Raw genomic sequence first — 19,216 nt, 5'->3', positions numbered from 1 at the left:
GGGCCATGTCTGGGGTAGGCCTCGGAACTTCTGGAATCCTCCAAAAGCGTAACTCGAAGAAATCTTCACCCTTGAGGGGCATAGAAAACTCAGAAACGGGTCCCCGTTGATCGGATGTAGAAACGGTGGAGCTTGAGGCTCTTTTTAACCGAAAAATGAGAAAATATCTCCTGAAAAAGCGCGAAAACGCAGCAAAAGCTCGAGAGCTACAGCACGAGGACTCCCAACACTTGAATGTGCGGTAAAAATCTGAGGATGGCTGCCAGAGGCGGGGCTTAGGGAGAGGGCAGTCATTGGCTGGGGGCAGTATGACCCAGAGACCAGTGATTGGTTGCTACTAAGAAAGACAGATCAGAAACTAAACTGATACTGATTTTTTCTATACCGAGGATTCCCGACCTGACGACGGGGAATATTCATGAGCATGTGAATCCATGCCAGACCCCATGCTGGAGAAGGGTATTATATATCCCATGTTGGTATTTTCTTTACAAGAAGAAATTTGGCTTGACTGTGGTACTGTTCTATATATTAGTAGTGACAGCGCACACTCCTTAAAAAACATCTAGTGCCTTACATTTGGTGCAGGTTGGGATTCTCCTGCACTGTACTGAGGTGCAGCAGTCACATCTCTTTAGGTTAAACCATCCTCTGTATTTCTATATTCCACAGCGCCCATTACCTGGCAAATCCCACACGAGACTTACACATATTCAACATGTGACAACTTTCAGCAGAAATATTGGACCCAATAAATGGGTCCCAAATGTCTAGTGGGAAATGTAACTGGTGCGCCTTTAATATGGGGAATGTGGCAGTTAGGGGATGGATATAGGCACTTGTTTTTTGTTTTCTCACTTGTTTTCGAGCAATATTATATTGTGCCACTTTCAAATGTATCAGTGCTGATCAATAAAAAAAGTATTGCGGGACGGAACACAGATATATTGTTGCTTTGTTTTTAGGAAGTTGTCAGGATTTCCCAGTATTACATTGTATATGAGCCATGATTTAAAAGAGTAGGTTTTGGGATTGTTTTCATTGCTTGCTACTGCGATTTTCACCAATCTGTATTTGTCACATTCATCAACTGCTATTGTTTTAGACAGCCATAGCCATGTGATGTCTTCTCTTGTGCATGGATCCGGCTGAATTTCCACATTTGCTGCTCCAGGGTACCAATCCTCTATGGCCCATTTTGCTGCCATGTCATTTGGTGGTCCTGTCAAAGTTTGCTTCTCGCTGATGATGCATACCTGTTAGCCTTTGGCAGTGATGAGGGTTTGGATCCCAGGTGGCCAACAGGTGACCCCCACCCCACTCCAACCCAAACCACTCCCTGCACCCCATAATCAGTCACCCACCTTTATTGTGGTACATGGACAGAGAAAGCACTGTGGTGGGTGACTGGGTCTGTAGATGATCTCGAGCTGGTACACGATTGGCAAGGTATATTATAGCAGTGGCCTGTTCCCAATGCCAGCGGAAATGGAGGAAAACCAAGGAAGGGAAACAAGGCCAAGCAAGGGAAATGAGCTTAGTACAAGGGGAAACTGAGGTAACAAGCAGGTAGAATCAAAAGGAGAGGTGTCAACAGAATAGGAGAAGTATACAGGAATAGAAAGCTTTGACCTGGAGAAAGAGCTTAGACAACGGAAGGAGAAAAACACAGTGTAATGACCTGCAGAAGTTTGAAACACAATAATCTGAAATTTCTACCTGGAGTTAGCCTCCTGCTAGCGAGTCTTGGCCTTGCTATCAATGGGGCGGGGTGGGCGTGCTGTACGTTTCGTGCACAGAACCTGGCAATTGGTCCCTCATGCACGCGTGATGGAGAAAACACATGGTGGCGTCCATTGGGCGGTAGCCTCCTGTCATGTCTTGCATATCCATAGGAAAAATGGTGTGAGGTTTTATCTGAGTGGCAGGCCTTCACTGAGGATAGAGCCACCAGGAAACCGGTAGGTGATTTGTAATTGGAGTGCCCTGTTTGTCGTCAATATTAACAGGTGCCTTGGCAGTCTCCATCTGCTGATTAGTGTCTCTTTCCACCATTTTCTATCTAACAGAGAGGTATATTGAGGCATGCTTTTGTTCTTGCTCCACATTTTATCAAGAACCTTACACATTGTACAAACGACTGATTCACCATTACACTGTCATTTTTCTCACGGACTTCTCTGTTTGGAATTAAGTTCTGGCACAGAGCGATCACTAGCAAGGTTCAGATGAGCAGCCCTGCCAGAGCAGAGGAGACTAGGGAGATGCAGAAAGAAGGTGAGAATGGGAAGACAAAATCAAACGTGACCCGGTGGGGCTGGCCAAAGCCATCAGATGCAGTCCTGCCGTGTGGACCCAAACAAGAGAACATATTAAGAGGAGATGAGAAGGTGACACCCATAACCGTGATAGGAGTGTAGAGTTTTGGGTGGATGCATAAAACTAGAGGAAGTAGAATGGGTGATGCCCCTGACACAGGGGAGAAACAAAATACTGTTAAACGCTGAAGACTGAGAAAGCCACATTGAAGAGAAGCAGTGCATGCTGGAACTTGAACTGTGAGTACCTGGCGCATCCTGAGAAAGCTGCATTAAAAAGAAACACTGCCTGCTACAATTTAAAATGAGAGTTCCTAGAGCACATTGAGGAAGAATCATTGAGAATACATGCTGCATGCTGGAAAGTGTGAGTTCCTAGAGTGAGTTCCTAGAGCGCACAGAGGAAAGCTGCATGGAAAACAAAATGTTGCATGCTGGAACTTTAAGTGCCAGTTACTACAGTGCCTTGAAGAAGATACATTCAAAGAAAATTGTTGCATAGTGGAGTTATAGTTATAGTTATAGTGGAGAATTCTGTAAGTACAACCATTGGTCAGATGGCTGAGCTGTTTTATGAAATAGGCGGGCAATCTAGGGACGGTTGCTATTCAGAAGAAGTACAAAGGGCACTGAGTAAACAAATATATCTCTGGGATTGGTTAGAGAACTACAAATATCTAAGGAGTTTAAAAAGCTATCAATTTGTGCAGTACAGATTGTACGAGTTTAAGAAAACGCAGATATATTTGAATATATGCCCATCAGCCAGACTTAGACGGTTTATTTTATTGCTCAGATTGGAGCAACTACCTACTATTATGATCACGGGGAGAAAAGATAAGATTGCTGTCGAGCTACGAACATGCCGCCTATGTAAAGCTCAAGATCAGCTGGAGACGGCAAAGCACCTTTTGACTGAATGCTCTGAAATGGCTAGTACATTTAATCTTCTCCTTGGTTGCTACATTCATGATAACAAGTACATCAAGGATGACCTCTTCTGGCATCATTGTATTAATTCCAATTGTATGCGCCTGTTGACAGCCTTATATACCATCTGGCTGAGAGTTGGTTAGCCTGGGCATAACACTTTAGGTTATTGATCAAGAAATTTTATTTTATTTTTAACTGAGCGTTGAACATCTGATTATATGTTGATGGATGTTATGTGTTTTTCTTATGACATGTATTTTTTCCACATTTGTATTTGGATTATGTATTATTATTTTGTTATTTTAAAGGTGTGTGTAAAGTTTATAATTTAAACTATATCACAATAAATAGTATTATTATAGTGGAGTTATCAGTCAGAACTCCTTAAGAATCTTGGGAAAGAAACAGTAGAGACACACAGTGCAAGCCAGAAATGGTTGTTAAAATTACTAAGCATCATTTGAAATTGACATTAAAATGTCAGCTGAAACTATATTCCTTTCCTTAACTCTGTTTTGTCGAGTGTGTCACAACTGGGTCACAATAAAATTAAATAAAATAAAGGATGCTTGCATTGTCCTCTGTCTCCACACAAACTATGTAGAAACCACTAATGTAACACATTTCCGAAGAGACATGCTAAAGGGTCATGAAATATGTACCTCTTCCTAGCTTAAAATGTCACCTGTTACAATGCTCAACTTTTTATATCTTTGCAATCATGTGCATTTAGTAGCCCACATGCTTTTAGAAGACAGCAAACATAGAAAACAGCGGTGTGGATAACAACACGTTTTCCTTTAAACATTATATTATGTACACTGCTTCACACAAACAGTAGAAAATGATGTTCTGGATGTGTGCATAGTTTCTTTCCATTTGACAGTTGTTAGGTAAGAATTGATGTAGTAACACTGTTTGAGACTACACAACACGTATCTACTTGGTATTAGGTAACCAACCTTTTAGTAGAGGTCTGTACTACACAAGCTGGTAGTGTGACCGAGCAGCCAGGCCTATCTCAAAAGGGGTAAATGTGAGCTGTAGAGCTGTAGCAATGAAATTCGTAAATACAAGAAATCAAATAACACTTGCACTCAAGGTTGTTATAAATAATGATTTATTGACATCAATTTTTAAATAAGCGTTCTTTAAAAAGGGCAAGATATGTAACACTGTAAATACACTTTAAAAATATGTTTCAGAATCGATTAAGTTAGTGGATACGCTTTAGAGATGCGGTTTACACACTTCCTACACCCAGAGGCGACTTCATTCACACGGACAGTAATGGCATTTATATATCACACTAGTTTGCAGATTCTGAGGTTGCAGAAAGGAAAGGTTAAAGGAAGGAAAAGGTTAAACAGGTTCTCAGGGCATGTGAGTATACTTAGATCTTCCAATGAAGTCTAGACAAGCCTTTCCCAGCAATATGAGGGACAGAAATATCAATGGGCTAGAAAAGTCTGCAGGGAGCCAGGACAGCCAAAGTCAATTGGAGCACTGTCTATGGGGTCGCAGCACTTCTTAGATAAAAAGTATTGCACCAAGTTAGAGAGTTTGTAGAAAATCACTTGTAGGATCACAAGCTATTAAGCCTGTGAAAAACAGAGTTGGAATCAACTCTAAGGGTAAGCCACTGCAAGTCTCAACTGAGAAAAGCACAGCTCAAAAGACACTGAGGTAAGTACCCCAAGTCTAAACAGTACCTCTGGTTTGAAGAAGAGTGGTCCAACTGGATTCTGTCCTATTGCAGCGATGCAGGCCCTGGGTTCCTGAGTCTCAGTAGTGGGGACAAGAGGGAGGACGTCTGGAGGACTCCTGCGGCAGCAGTTTGGAGGTCGTCGGCAGCTACCGGCTCTTTTTGGTTCAGCAGCACTTTGCGGTTTCAGCGCGCGGTGAACGGCACCACCGCAGATCTCGGATACCGGTTGGGCTTCCATCACTCCTTGGGTCCTGCACTCTGGCGAGGGGACTCCAGCATGGGTCGTCCTGTTTCTGGAGGGTCCTTAAGAGACTCCTGGAGCTTCTGGCCGGATTTCAAACATTTCAGTCGACTACGGATTTCTCGACCCCTGGCACTCAGTTCCTGTAGCGAAGAAGTACAGTCAGTTGGGGAAGATGGTCCAGTGGAGTTCATCTCAGGGTTAGTTGGTCCCTTCCGGAGCTTCTCTTGTCGATTAGAAAAAGGAGTTTCAGCACAGCAGCAGGGCTTACCTGGGCAATTCAAAAGGTCCAGGAGGATGCACTAAGCTTCGCTCACGGTTTCTTCGTCGGGTGTATTACTGCTCTACTCTGACTCTAGTCCCAAAACCCCGCCTTTTAAACAGGTTTCTCCCATACACGCACAGCCCACGCTGTCAAACACACAGCAGGGTGGCTGTCCTGAAAGGACAACCAGCCAGCCAATCAGGGCTGGTTGCATTCAGGCATTCATAGAGACAAAGGACAGTGGAGTTTCGGGAACCTCCCTCACATCCTGCCTTTCCACACACACTGGAGCCAGGGGCAGGCTTCAGGTCTGAAGCCCGCCAAAGGCAAAGCGAACAAAGGCCTCAAATCTGCCCCGATACACTGAGTAAAACCCAAGAGAAACCTCACATACCGAAAAAAGAAGAACAGGGCCATTTTGACAAAATGGTCACCCATGGGTGCTATACTGCATCTGAGGATTCAGCATGCAGTAGAAAAGCACAATGGTAGGAAAATTAAACCACTGCCACCAGCCATTTAACGTAAGGAGGGTAACATACATTTTTTACATGAGAGAGTAGGGTAAAGGGCTACTAATTAATCCTCCAACACTCCGCATAAAATGGTGTGGTGCTGGTCCTAATAAGAGAAAAGGTAAGTAAAGTCAGTTTCAATTTACTATTCTTGGGAACGGTAGTTCACACAAGAAAAGATATTTAAACCTTGAGAGAAATCCAAAGTACTTCTCAGTGACACTGTACTGAAGGTGCTGTGTGCCACTATACACAAAGTAGATGCCTATGGAGCTTGTCAGACGCCGAAAACAGAGGAAACACATAATCCAAATCAGGTCAAAACACATGAGAGAGTGAGAAAAAGGTCTCACTCACTCCAGGGTTCAAATTAAAAGACCTAAAGTCCAGCAAAAGAGCTGGGGGTTCTCTAGGGTGGGAGGAATTAAACACTAAAATGAAAATTCTCCCTAACAACAGTTTTCAATTTGCTGATAAGGGTACATTAGCTAGAAACATGACCAGTAATTTCCAAATGGAAAAGAAAAGCAGTAACACTACCTTGTTTTTGAAGATGCAAGCTCTTCAGGTTTAATATAAGAACTGCTTCAAAAACATATCTGACAGATAATTTTGTAAAAGGCCTCAAGATTGCTCTCGACTTTTTAATTCAACAAGACAACTCCCAAAGCACACACAGCACATAAATTATATGTTATACAGCTCAGTCAAGCTAACGCATGACATCTGCCCGGCTCAGGATAATAAATGGTCCACAATTCCCATCAGAGAAGGTTTGGGTGATCTTCAAAAATAGATTATTCAGGTCAGAGGCTTTGTTTTAAAAACACTTTTTTTTCTCCAGACTATCTTTTGGTTGCTAATGGCAGTTTTCGGCACATTATTTAGTCACTTGAAAAATAAAAGATGAAAAGTGATCAATCTTTAAAAAATTCCCCGAAGAAGTCGGTAAGGGACTGCGTCAGTGTACCGCTTCCAGTCCTTGCCGTATTTGCTGGAACAGCGATGCTCATCCCGGATGCATCGGTGGACTAGGAGAATAGTCATGTAGATGATGTAGAAATATGGGAGGATGTGATCGAATCCACATGTCAGGCAGTAGGCCAGGGAGCCCATCAAGTCGCCAGTGTAGTTGAAATGCCTCGCTACCCCCCAGAATCCAGAAATCATAAGTTTACTGTGGTGCTTCTCTCCGTCCACAGAGGTGTATGAGCACTCGATGTAGTTGGGCTTTTTACCCCAGATCCTGCATTTTCCATTGGTGCGCCGAAACAGATCTTTTTGGTGGTTGGTCATCCTGAAGATGTAATAGCCGACCAGGCCCAGAAACAGGATGCTGACAGCGCCCGTTGTAGTGTGCTCGACAGGGTTGTAAACCAGATATAAGCCCTGAGGAAGACACAAACAATTGCAAGGTGAGGAATTGCACTGCATAATGGCATCTGTACATTAACTTGTGCATGTCTAGTGGAGGTTTTCCAGCAATGTTAATAACCAGTTGTAAGAGAACTCTGAATGTTTTAATGAATGCAAATATGGAATTTTGTTTACGTAAAAAAAGTTAAAAATCAGACTGGAGTCGACTCTAGAGTCAGGTTTCCATGAATGACCAGCATAGAGGTAACGTCTTGTTTTAAAACATAAATGGGGTTGGAAATAGAACAGTCCTGCAGGACGGTGCATGTATGGACTTTCATTATTGTAAAAAAAAAGAAAGACCAGAGTGTCTCTTAAAAATACACTGTCACAGCGATAGGTGTCTCCTATACAATGGATCAGATACTGAGATGCCAATTTTTAATAAGGTGCTCAAGGATAATTTGTATAACGACCTCGCAGACCCCAGTCCCCCAACCCCTCTGAAGTTTTGATTCTTGAAATGTGATTCGCGGAATAGTGCTACACTCTTTCGAGCATATGGTGGGGCATGCATTTGTGTCTTCCTGACCCATTATAAGAGTCCCGCCAGCTTTTGGTCCATTACCTTGTGACCCTCATCCTCACTCTGCTTCCGGTGTGAAGTGGAGATGCACATGCAGGGCCCTTTCAAAGCATCATAAAGTCAACAACATTCACAATCATCATAGCTCTAAAAGGAAACCCTCATTCTAAGAGTCGAACCCTAATGTCCCATCAATTAGACCAAAAAGTGACATGGTTCCTGCTGTGCGCCTCCAAAACGTTCATCCAGTAAAATGTTTTAGAGAAGCATGTTCATGTGTGAGTGTCTGAATAACATCTCTGAACGTCTGAGAGCTGGGAGGCATTGGTACTCTCATTTTAAGTACCCGAGTTTGCAAATAGTAGTAGTAACATGGTTTTTAATTGTCTTGGATTGTTAACTGGTACTATAAATCTGGGAGCAAGGTAGAGGCTTTGGAATACAGAAATGTGGCAGAAATGCTGAGCAGTGACATGCTGCATGCCACCAACACTGTCCATTCCAGTTGTTGGCAGTTTGCCAGCAGTGTCTTTGTTTCTTCGCCGTCCACCCTGCCTGCTTTGGAAATCCATAGCTTCTGTAGGCATCTTAATATGATGTTCATTTTAAAGGCGGAGCGCAGCAATGGAGTCTTCAACCACTGCAATGACAACTTTTCAATGGATGTGGGTTGTCGCCTCTGAAACTGTGACCCTGGTTCGTAGGTTTTGGGGAGTCTTTGGAGTTTGTGGTAATCCAAAGATCAGACCCTAGCAAGCGGTGACCCGCTGGTAAACTATGCATATATAACAAGAGGTAGCTGTTCCCATAAAGATTAGGAGAAATGCAGCTCAGATGCAAGGCAATTAACGCTCCACTGAAGGTACGTTTTTATTATCATTTAATCAGCTTTCAAGCTAACCTTTTCAATATATGAACCAAATAGCCAAAAGGCAGTGCATTAGTGTTTTGATCTATGACTAAAAAACTGCTCTCTCTTTTTCTCACTCCCATGCCGTTCTTCCTTATAGCCACTTTCTCTTTCTCTCTTCTCTGTTGGTTTCCCACCTCTTTCATTTCCATTGGTGTACTTTTCCCACTTGCTGGTGTTACCCTTCGTCCATTCTATTTCTGTGCTTTCCTGTTTCCTGTTCTTGTTGCTTTTCTCTCAACTGAATTTTTGGCTGTTCTCATTAGTATCCCCTTTTACCTTCCTATTCTCTCCATACCCCAGGCAATGTCTGCCATTACAAAAGGCCTGGTTGCTGTTAAGTCATGGATGAGGTCCAACAGTCTGAAATTCACAAGGGTCCAAGAAGGCCACAACACACTATTACAAAATCAACATACTCTACCCTAGGTCCAGTTTCTCCAGACAGAAAGTTTGAATTCAGACTAAAGTGAGAAACCAGGTGGTTATTTCGGGCACCAACATGAGAGAATCATTGAAAAGAAGCGTCAGTAATTAAAAGGTCTTTGTAACAAGTCCTCTTTCTTCACTAAGCAACAAAAAACGCCCAATGTTAGTAGTTAGTAGGTGCAGTTAAACCACTACTGAACTATGGAGACAGGTTCTTAGCTTGGCCTTTGATAAAACAAATATTGGTTTCAAAAGGTCTAGAGTGCAGCTGGTGTTTTAAATTCAGTCTAAAGCAGAAGTCTTCAAACTGTGGTGCGCGCCCCCCAGGGGGGGGGGGGGCACAACCGCATCCCCGGGGTGGAGGGGGCCGGGACCCATTATGGAGGAGCCAGCCCGGTGAAACACTGAGCACTCCCTCCGCAGCTTTTACCAGCTGAGGGAGTGCTCCTGGGCTGGCTGAACTGTCAAAGTGAAACACTGTTTCCCTTTGACAGTTCAGTTCAGTTTCCCAGCCGCACATGCTCACTGAGCCATGCAAGGCGGGGGGCGTTTTGCTTCGCCAGCCTTGCATAGCTCATTGGAAATGCTGGCTGGGGCACTGCATGTTTGTATGTGTGAGAGGGAGCTCCTGCGCCTCCTCACACATACGGACAGAGCAGCCTTGAGCGGGGCGTTTCAGCACCCACACCCAGGCCCCTGCAGAACGTACGTTTATGTTCATTTATTTATTATTTAAATATGAGTATGGATGTATATATGCTTGTGATATGAGTGAGTGCATGGTGATGGGTGCTCTTGTGAATGATGTGTGATTGCTGTGTGAGTGTGTGTGTGTGTGTTTGTTTTGGTCCGTTGAGCTGATTTTGGAGAGTGGGGGGTAGGGGAGGTGGGGGGAAGAGGAGGGTTGTACAACAAAGGCATTTTAAAAATGCTTTTTTTGCACAATCCCCCTACCCACCTGCCAAAATCAGCTCTCCTTCTGAGGCGCTGTGGAGCCCAGGGGACAGATCTTAGATGTCCAGTAAAAAATATCATGCCTGACCCCTGCGCCCCCCAGTGCCAATTGCAAACTGTTTGGCTTTTTACCCATTTTTTTTAAGTATGCTGTAAAATGCGACATTTTAACCCATTATTTTAAATAAATTCACGGGGGAAAACCCCCTACCCCCTTTATTGGTTAGGGCTCCCTCGCTCCACTTTTCACCAGCCGCCACTGGCCCTCGGACTATATTCTGGGAGCAGGGTGGGGGAGCCCAGGGACTGTGGTGGGAGCAGGATGGGCTGGCGCCATGGGATAGTGGTGGGAGCAGGGTTTGGAGAGCCCAGAGTCTGTGTGGGGTAGAGAGAGCCCAGGGACTGGGCTAGGAGTGGGATGAGGGAGGCCAGAGACTGTGATGGGAGTAGGTGGGTGCGGTGACAGCGCGCAATAGTTCATAGCCATTTGGATTTACTGTCCATTTGGAATTTTTGGCGGGGCCCTGCCTGCCCACATATTGCTCGGGGTGGTGGGGGACCAGGCATAAAAAGTTTGAAGACCACTGGTCTAAAGTAACAACAATATGTCAATAACCAATTTATGAACCTATGCTGGCTCCACTTGGGTACTAGACTCAGGTTAAAATAAAAAAACGATGATTAGTCTTCAAAAGCATCACTATTCTAGTCACATCACACCTACAAAACAGAATCCATAGATACCACCTGGCTATCTCCTATACTGATGCCAACATCACAGTCTTTCCTCCCACTTTATGCACAGGCACAGTGGATAGATTGTTTTCTGTTTTTGGAACAAATGTCGGAACTCTTTGTCACTACCTGTTGCGTCATCTACAACCTATAACCATACACACACAGAAGAGATGTTGGGTAACTAACAGCGTGTTTTCATTTGTTTTATTCATTATTTTCAGTTAACATTAGATCAGGATTCTAATTTGTGTTTCTTGTGGTGCTTCTTTTTTTTTTAAACAGATTAAACATCATTTGTCGGGAGATGAACACTCCAACGTCCATACACTCTCTACTTTCATGTGTCCCGAAGACGGCTTAAAGGGCTCTACTTCATAAGGAACAGATGTTATCACACCGCCCCTCCCATTAAGACAGAAACACATTTTGTATTGACACGCCCAGTGAAATGCCTTTCAAAGTCACATTATGAGCTGCATTTCCACCCATGTTACTAACATCACTATACATGTAATCATGCATCATCAATGCTACCATGTGGCATTGGAATCTCTCCTTGCTGTTTTCTGTTCCTTTGGTGGAATTTTTTGGACCTGTTCTACATTTGTGTAAATGGCTGACTTTTAAAATAAAATGTGTTCAAATAAATAATTTTTTAATCGATCCTGACCTAGTGAATATTGCTGATTTGTTTACAGCAATACTCTAATGTTCACACCACGTTTGACCCCCAATAGTGTGTAAAGGTGGCGTAGTTTGTGAGAAACCTCTATACACCAGACAGTCAGTAAGTATCTCGAATAGTGGTAAGGCAGTAAGTCCCCATTTCCCATTGGGTTCATTTGGACCCAATGGGGATGGGTGGCCCTAATACTGCTGGCGCAAATACTGCTGGCGGTTATAGCACCGAAAATGGCCGTACCGCCGGCGCATTCAACTCCAGCTCTGAGCTGGAGGTGAATGCGTCCAGTTGTGGCCATACTCATGATTGGGCCAACCCTTATATGGAGTAGTGATAGCGTTGCCGCTGCATTTAAGGGCTAAGGCCCAACTCATAATGAGGCCTTAAGAGTTTACATAGTTGATTGTGCACTTTGAAACCAGACCACCAAAAAAGTGTGTTGAAATGTAATTCTGTCAACATTTACAGATCAAAATACGTTTGTACGTTGTTACAACGAAAGTAATTACTTTGTGATTTTTCACTTGGATGCAATTACATTTGAGCTTTTTCCGTTTACTTTTTATAATGGGGGTGTCCCCTCAAATCCATCTATACACCTCCCACCAACTCCTACCCTTCCCAACCCTGCGTATGCCCCTTACTCCCAAACACACATATTTCCATAACTTTGTACAAAGTAATTGCATCGAAGTGAAGTACCTCAAAGTAATTCACTTCTATGTAACAACAGTATACGCAAAATACATCTCTTTCCACAACCTTCCTATTTACCTGCAGTGTGTAGAGGTATGGTAGCCAGACGCAATCTCCCCATCCGAGGTACCAGCCAAAATGGTCGTGGCAGATGTCAATGGTTTTCAGGTACCAAGCTTCATTCCAGAAAAAGTCCAACACATAAATACCCTGCAGTACAAAGTACTTTTAGGTCAGTTAAATGACAATAAGGTGACACAGCATCAGAAATACTTGCAAAGGTGCTCAGCTCATTTATGCAAATCTACTTGTATGTCTGTACTTAAATAACAAATTTAAACCAGTTTTACCAGTTAGGAGGTACCGAACAAAGACAAACAAAGAGGTCACATTAAGACTCAGAACAAATAAATGTAAATGGCACAGGTATTGCAGAATCCAGAGGTGCATTATTTTACTAACATGGGCAAAAGAATGTAGAGAAGGGGTTAGTTGAGGTGAATGAGGAAATAGAAGACATTGCAACATACTAAACGTGCTTCACCTATGAATAAGAGAAGTTATTTATGCCCCATGTTATGAATCTGTGAAGAACAAATATTAAGAGTGCAAGAAGGATGCTGAACTACCCAGAGCCCAATGCAAACTATAGAAAGAAGATGTTAAAAGTATGCCTTGAAGACACTCGAGAGAGTGATAGAGATAATCAGCGACTGACAAAGATTTTACAAAGCACCGCCCACGTTAGATTCCTCTTCAGACAAGTGAAGGGGTGATAATGCTCTCATGTCAAAAAGCACTAGTAAAAAAACCACGGATATTTTTGGGATATTTTCTGAACAGAAAAACACTTGCGTGCTCATCCTGATATGCTCAGGTAAAGGGGAAAGCAAATGCACTAAACTTGACACTGCGTGACTTTTTTCCGCATTTACACGTTCTAGAACAGTTTCATTTCCAGAGGAACCTGGGCCAATGAATGGAAATGACTGGTGAAATGGCGGCCTTCGTGTTTGGCATGGCGGACGGCAATGCAGAGGGATATCCATGCTGTAAAAGGTATTAGAATCCGGGAACTTCACCAGTTCCTGAGCCTTTCCCTGCATCCATGGGGTGAAACCCTGATCTGGTTTTACTGTGCGTGAAGATGGATCTGAATCACTGGAAAGAGTTTGACCGTGTTAGTGTGAAGAGGTCACATTTTTTTTTACAGTTAAAGCACAACGTGAAACCACCTTTGGCCACACAATGCTGATATGTGTCCTTTAAGATGCCAGTAAGAGAAGAGGACATACTTTATAGGAGTTCTAGGACAACTGGTGCCATACAAATAAACCTCTCTGACATTTGCTGTGTGATTTGCAATGTGCAAACACCTAGAAGACATTTAAATTACAATGGGTCACATTTAATGAACACAGGGTTAATGTTTTATATCACCTGCAGCAGATAGAATTGCATAGGCTATCTATTTGCTCCTCATCCCCCAGAGATAGTGCTTGCTTATTGGATGATGGCCAGTACCCACTGGCTGCTTTTAGCTCATGATCATCAAAACTGTATTTAAAACTGTGCATGCAGTCTCATGTTAACTGTTTGATTTGATTGAAGAGAAAGATATAGGTTCATTAGTTATCATTGTTATTCTTTACCATGGTCATTCTTAAGTATAAATTCTATACCTTAAAGCTTTCAAAGTTGTAGTTTCGTAACACGGGAATCTGGAAGGTTACCTTTTTACTTATTCCAAGTGCTCAGCTTAAGGTGGGCCCATGCCAAGCAAAGCCAGGACACTGTGGTAGGAACATGAAACTTCTTTATTAAGTCCCAGCTCCAGATACAGGGTACGGGTAGACATTTGGGCCCATCAGGTAAGTTACTAGGACAGACATCCACCAGCATCCTCTCTCAGTCAACCCATCTTCTCAACTGACATTCACAGAACCCATTCATGACAACATTCTCACACACAGCATTACATGTCAGTCACTCACAGTATTCCATGTATAAAGGGAAGGTGCAGGGAAAGACGAGACACAACAGACTTCTTGCTCATTTTTAAAATAGATATTGTCCCGTTTTAAATCAAAGTGAATGCATCCAGTTTCTGAAAATGTCATGCTGATGTGCATTGTCAATTATTGCTACTGCCATCCTTGACATGATCATTTAAAACAGTGTGAACGTCCCTCTGGTGTTAAACAGTCACTTGTTTGAGTTGTTACGTTTTGTACTTCAATCTTCTGTTTCTTTCCTCTTCCCACCCTTTTGTTTATTTCTGCTTCCTGCCTCCTCTTCGTCCCGAGTACTGAGATGTCTAAAGCAGATTGCAGATGCCTTAAAAGGTGGAGGAAAGCATTACTCCAAAAAGATACAACCAAAAGGGTTGAAAAAGGTTCCCAGAGATAAAGAAAAAGACTGAGTGAGTGTGGAAAATGGTTCTGACTGACTCAGGATCAAAAATCCAAGAGTCCAGAAAAAAGTGCTGGGGGACTCACAAGTGGGGAGAATTATGCACAAACATGAAATTCTACCCAACAAGATCCACCTTCAAGTCCACTATAGCCTTTGCGATATTGTCTTTGAAATTCTTGAATTGGACCTGGATGGTATGAGAAATGTGTTCTTGAAAGGAGTCCAGACAGTATATCAAATCAAATTTGGTGAGAGGTTTTTCTTTCTCTGTGGTAGTGTGACAATGTCAATACTCTGACCTTGTCAAGGAGGGCTAGAAGCCTCTCTCCAGTGGAGATAGAAGCAGTTGGAAGGGATCCAAAGTCTGCCCCATGAGAAGAATCCCATAAAGGTCCCCAATTCCCACCCCTTCTGTGCCAAAATGTTTTTGTGTAGAGCACTCATCTCACGCCATGCCTCCATTACAATATACTTGCCAGCGTTTCTCTAATTTTTCTAGGAGCACATTTTGCCTAGGGGGGATAACAATGAGAGTCGCCAAAGCCTTAGCCCTACCTAAGCACCCTTTATCAGTGAGGATAAGGCTCTGGCTACACCCAAATGAAGTTGAGGTCTGCTGCACAGAGAGAGATACTACACCACCTAAGCAGCCCGGTGCAACCGGAAAACCCCAGCAGATAGAGAGAGTTACAAAGGGAAGAAGCAGTCAGACGCAGCCGGCAGCTGGACCGCACAGCGTCACTTGAAGAGAGCAGCAAACCCACATCCAAACAAAGACCCTCCTTAGACAACCAGAAAGAGAACAGGGGAAGTTCCCATCCCCACCAAATTCCCTTACCTTTGGAGTCCACAGACACGGGTCAGAAACATGAACAATAACATCCACCCTCCCGGCATCAACAATATGTGGCAAGCCTGTACTGAGAAAGGGGACAGGGCTTAAGCCATTTTTAACGACTCAGTCTTGCAAAAACACACCATGGCATGTGAGATAGAGTAGGATTTGCCAGGGGAAGTTACGTAGTCAGGGAGAGACCAGGGGATCTAAGCAGAGGACATGAAAAACGAACATGACAACAGGAAGTGTGGGTTATTAGGGTGAGGTCAGCAATAAAGGTGGAGGAACAAGAGACCAGCAGGAGGAAGGAAGGCGCAGCAGCTTGTGGAGGGGACTGTTGGGTAAGGTGACATATTGGCATAGGAGTGATAGTGGTTCTGCAGTGTGTGTGTGTGTGTGTGTGTATGTGTGTGTGTGTGTGTGTTTGTGTGTGTGTTTCTATGTGGCGAGTGAGTAGAGGGAGTTAGCATAAGGAGTGAATGTGAATTGTATGGTTCTGAGTGAAAGGAGGGTGTTTGTGTAATGGAGTGGGAAGAGGGGAATAGCAGTGTGAGGAGGAGATCAGTACTGGAAAGAGGAGAGTAGTAGTGGAAGGAGTGGAGTATTAGTGTCAAAGAGGAACAGTAAGTGGTGTCGGAGGAGATGCAACACAAAAGGGTGGAGCAGAGGGCAGGAGGAGTAAGCCGAAGGGGAGTGGCAGTAGGTTTAGAGAAGATGTGAGTGGGCATGGCCAAAGTAGTCTGAATACCACAGAGCAAATGCACAAAGTAGGGAAAGGAAGGAAGTCCCTGAGGAAGTTTAGATAGCCAGCATTTAGGGAGCTACCCTCACAAAACATCAGCTATTAGGCATTATGGTTACTCTTCAATAACACTAACCAGGGGTTTCGGATGCCTGTGTTAGGGAGGAAATCCCACGGGAGACGAGAGAGAAAGAGAGCGATGGTCATAGGACCTGTAAACCAACAAATACAAATCCTTAAACTGTTTCAAAGACTGTTACAAAGATTACCCAAAGCCCACCCTAGGTTGTAGAGTTAACGAGTTTACTTTCTCGTGGTGCTCTGAGATTGACATCTTGCAAATCTCAAGCTCCTTGAAACCAACCACCTGTAAAGGAGATATTTGTCCCGCAATGGTATTTAAGGATTTCTCAGTTATTCTGGTTTCCTGGGTTACAAAGCTTGTGAATTTATCTTTTTCCGAAGGCCTGGTACCCCAATTTTTGAAGGAGGCCTGGATCACGCTACTTCTCAAAAAAAGCATCATTTTAAAGCTGTGAACTATCGCGCCATCACAAACGTCCCCTTTCTGTGGAATGTGTTGGATCGTACAGCAGCACTACAATTCCAGAGCTACATAGAGGAACATAACATCCTTGGTACTCACCAGTCTGGCTTTCTAGCCAAATATGGCACTGAGACCGCCCTAATCGACCTGAAATCCAGCCTCTCTCTAATTGGCTAAAAAAAAGATCTGCAGGCTTTGGCAACTTTGACATAGCTGGAACCATTATCGCAGTTGCTAAAAGCGTTAAGACCTTAGGGGTCATGCTCGACTCTGAACTGTCCATGAAGCCTCACTTAGCCTTCTTACGATCATCCTGTGGCTATATTAATAAACTTCTTAGTCACATCCGCCCTTTCATGTTACCCGAGAACATGGCCCTCCTTGCTTCAGCACTTGTCCACTAACGCCTGGACTACTGTAACAGTCTGCTTCTGGGCACCTCCCAGGCAAACCTAGCCGCACTTCAGGTGATCCAAAATGTAGCAGTCCGGGCTATTAAACATCTAGCCAGACAAGATCACATCACTGAAGTAAGGAGGGAGCTTCACTGGTTTCCAGAGAAGCATTGAGTTACTCACAAGGCCTGTAGTATTTGCCTTTGTCAGGCTTCAGCCCTGAAGCATGCCCAGGCTCCAGTGTGTGTGGAAAGGCAGGAAGTGAGGGAGGGTCCTGAAACTTCCCTGTCCTTTGTCTCTATGTGTGCCTGATTGAAACCAGTTCCAATTGGCCGGCTGGCAACCCTGTTGTGTGATTGAAAGCCTAGGGCTGCAAAGAAAGGTGCTGCTAAAGGGGTGCTGAGAGGGCTATAGCCCCAGGTCTTTTTGTGGAAGTCCCGGGTAGAAGCTCAGGGGCTACAACCAAAAGGCTAGCTAGACCCGACAGTCCTGACATTAGAGTAGCCCCAGGTCTTTTCCAGACCTGACACCACCCTTGGCTGTGAATGAATGGGAACTTGCATAAAAAGCGAGGTTTTTGGGACTAAGAGCAAAGTGAACCACTGGAGGACAACATCCGAAGCAGAAGGCGAGAGAAGACGCCAGCAGCACCCTGCTGGACCGCAAAGAGCCCGGTGAAGCCCTGCAGCTGTGCTGACCCCGTTTCCGAATCGACAGGGAAGACCCATAAAGTACGACTTCCTCCTTTAGGCTGGTGGGACCAACTAGCCTTGTGACACACTCTACTGTGGCGCAACCCCGACTTGCTGCGACGTTCCCAGGCTGTAGAAGGGGTACCTCGACCACTTGTGAGTGCATTGTCTTCCGAAGTTCGAATTCGGCCAGAACTTTGTGGGCATCCAGTGGACCCTACAGAAGCAAGAAATCCATGTCCAGAGTCCCCCAACCAGATTCCACGACCGACAGATCAAGGAAATCCTAACCAGAGCTTTTCGTTCTTTGGCGCTGAGAAAAAGGCACCAAAACCACAAAGTGCTGCTGAATCGACCGAAATCCATTGCTACCGAATCCCTCTCTCGAGTGCTGCCACTGGAGCCCGCCAGACGTCCTCCCTTTCATCACCACGACCAAGGACCAGGGTCAAGGGTCTACTGCATTGCATCTTGAAGGCATCCAGCTGGGACAGCTTCTTCATTTCCAAGGTAATGTGGGGCTTGGTGTACATTATCCTTTTGCCATTTGGGGTGCTACCTATCTTTGGGAGTGCAATTTAACCCTACACTAAGTTGACCTCAACTTAGCTGCACTGGCCTTACAGCTGGTGCTTTCTAAAGGTGACTCCTCTTGAGTTGCTGTGATTTCTCTTTTGAACACTGACTATTTAAGAACATTTTTCTAATCAGAAGAGCATCAGAACTTTGACTTTGCCCATTTACTTTGGCTGTCCTGGTTCCCTAAAGGCCTCCTTCTGAACCTATTGGCTTTGCCAGTGCTTGTTCCCTTACAGGTTTTAAATGTTCAACACTTTAATTCTGGGATAATAGACTGCCTGCATCCCTTTAGGAGAATCTAACTGTTCTTATAACCTACCAGTCACTTCTGATCTAACCCTAACCTCAACTTACGTCACCTGCGGGTGCTGGAACATGTGTAACATATGAATGTATTACTCACCTGCTTTATTGTTCACTTTTTAAATTGAATTCTAATTTGGGATTAATGTTACAGCTAATTACTGCTTTTTAAAGAACGCTTTAAATATCTTTGTTTATAAATAATTTATTATATAACTTTAAGTGTGTAATTGTTTAATCGGATACAACATGCATTACTTACCGTAATAGCATTTCTGATGATTGTATCTGCTTAGATTCACATGCTGTGCATGTGATCCGACATCCAGTGGTAACCGCGGAGTATTGCATCTTGTCTTTCGGGGACCGAGAGG

The 19,216-nt window shown here is 44.0% G+C and overlaps 1 protein-coding gene across 1 annotated transcript in view; it reads right to left on the bottom strand.

Moving 5' to 3' along the window:
• Nucleotides 1–6,521: 6,521 nt before the first annotated feature.
• The window catches only part of DHCR7 (7-dehydrocholesterol reductase), a 256,158-nt gene continuing 243,463 nt past the window's right edge, over nucleotides 6,522–19,216 (bottom strand). Inside the window, exons 7-8 of the mRNA XM_069623455.1 lie at nucleotides 12,410–12,541; nucleotides 6,522–7,369 (exon numbers count right to left, since the gene is read on the bottom strand). Coding sequence (XP_069479556.1) covers nucleotides 6,905–7,369; nucleotides 12,410–12,541 — 597 coding nt within the window. The 3' untranslated portion in view covers nucleotides 6,522–6,904. The remainder of the gene's footprint in view (nucleotides 7,370–12,409; nucleotides 12,542–19,216) is intronic.

Source organism: Ambystoma mexicanum, chromosome 11 (assembly GCF_040938575.1).
Source record: "Ambystoma mexicanum isolate Mex_15411 chromosome 11, UKY_AmexF1_1, whole genome shotgun sequence".
Classification (NCBI taxonomy): Eukaryota; Metazoa; Chordata; class Amphibia; order Caudata; family Ambystomatidae; genus Ambystoma; species Ambystoma mexicanum.
This window is presented reverse-complemented; position numbering and strand designations above follow the sequence as displayed.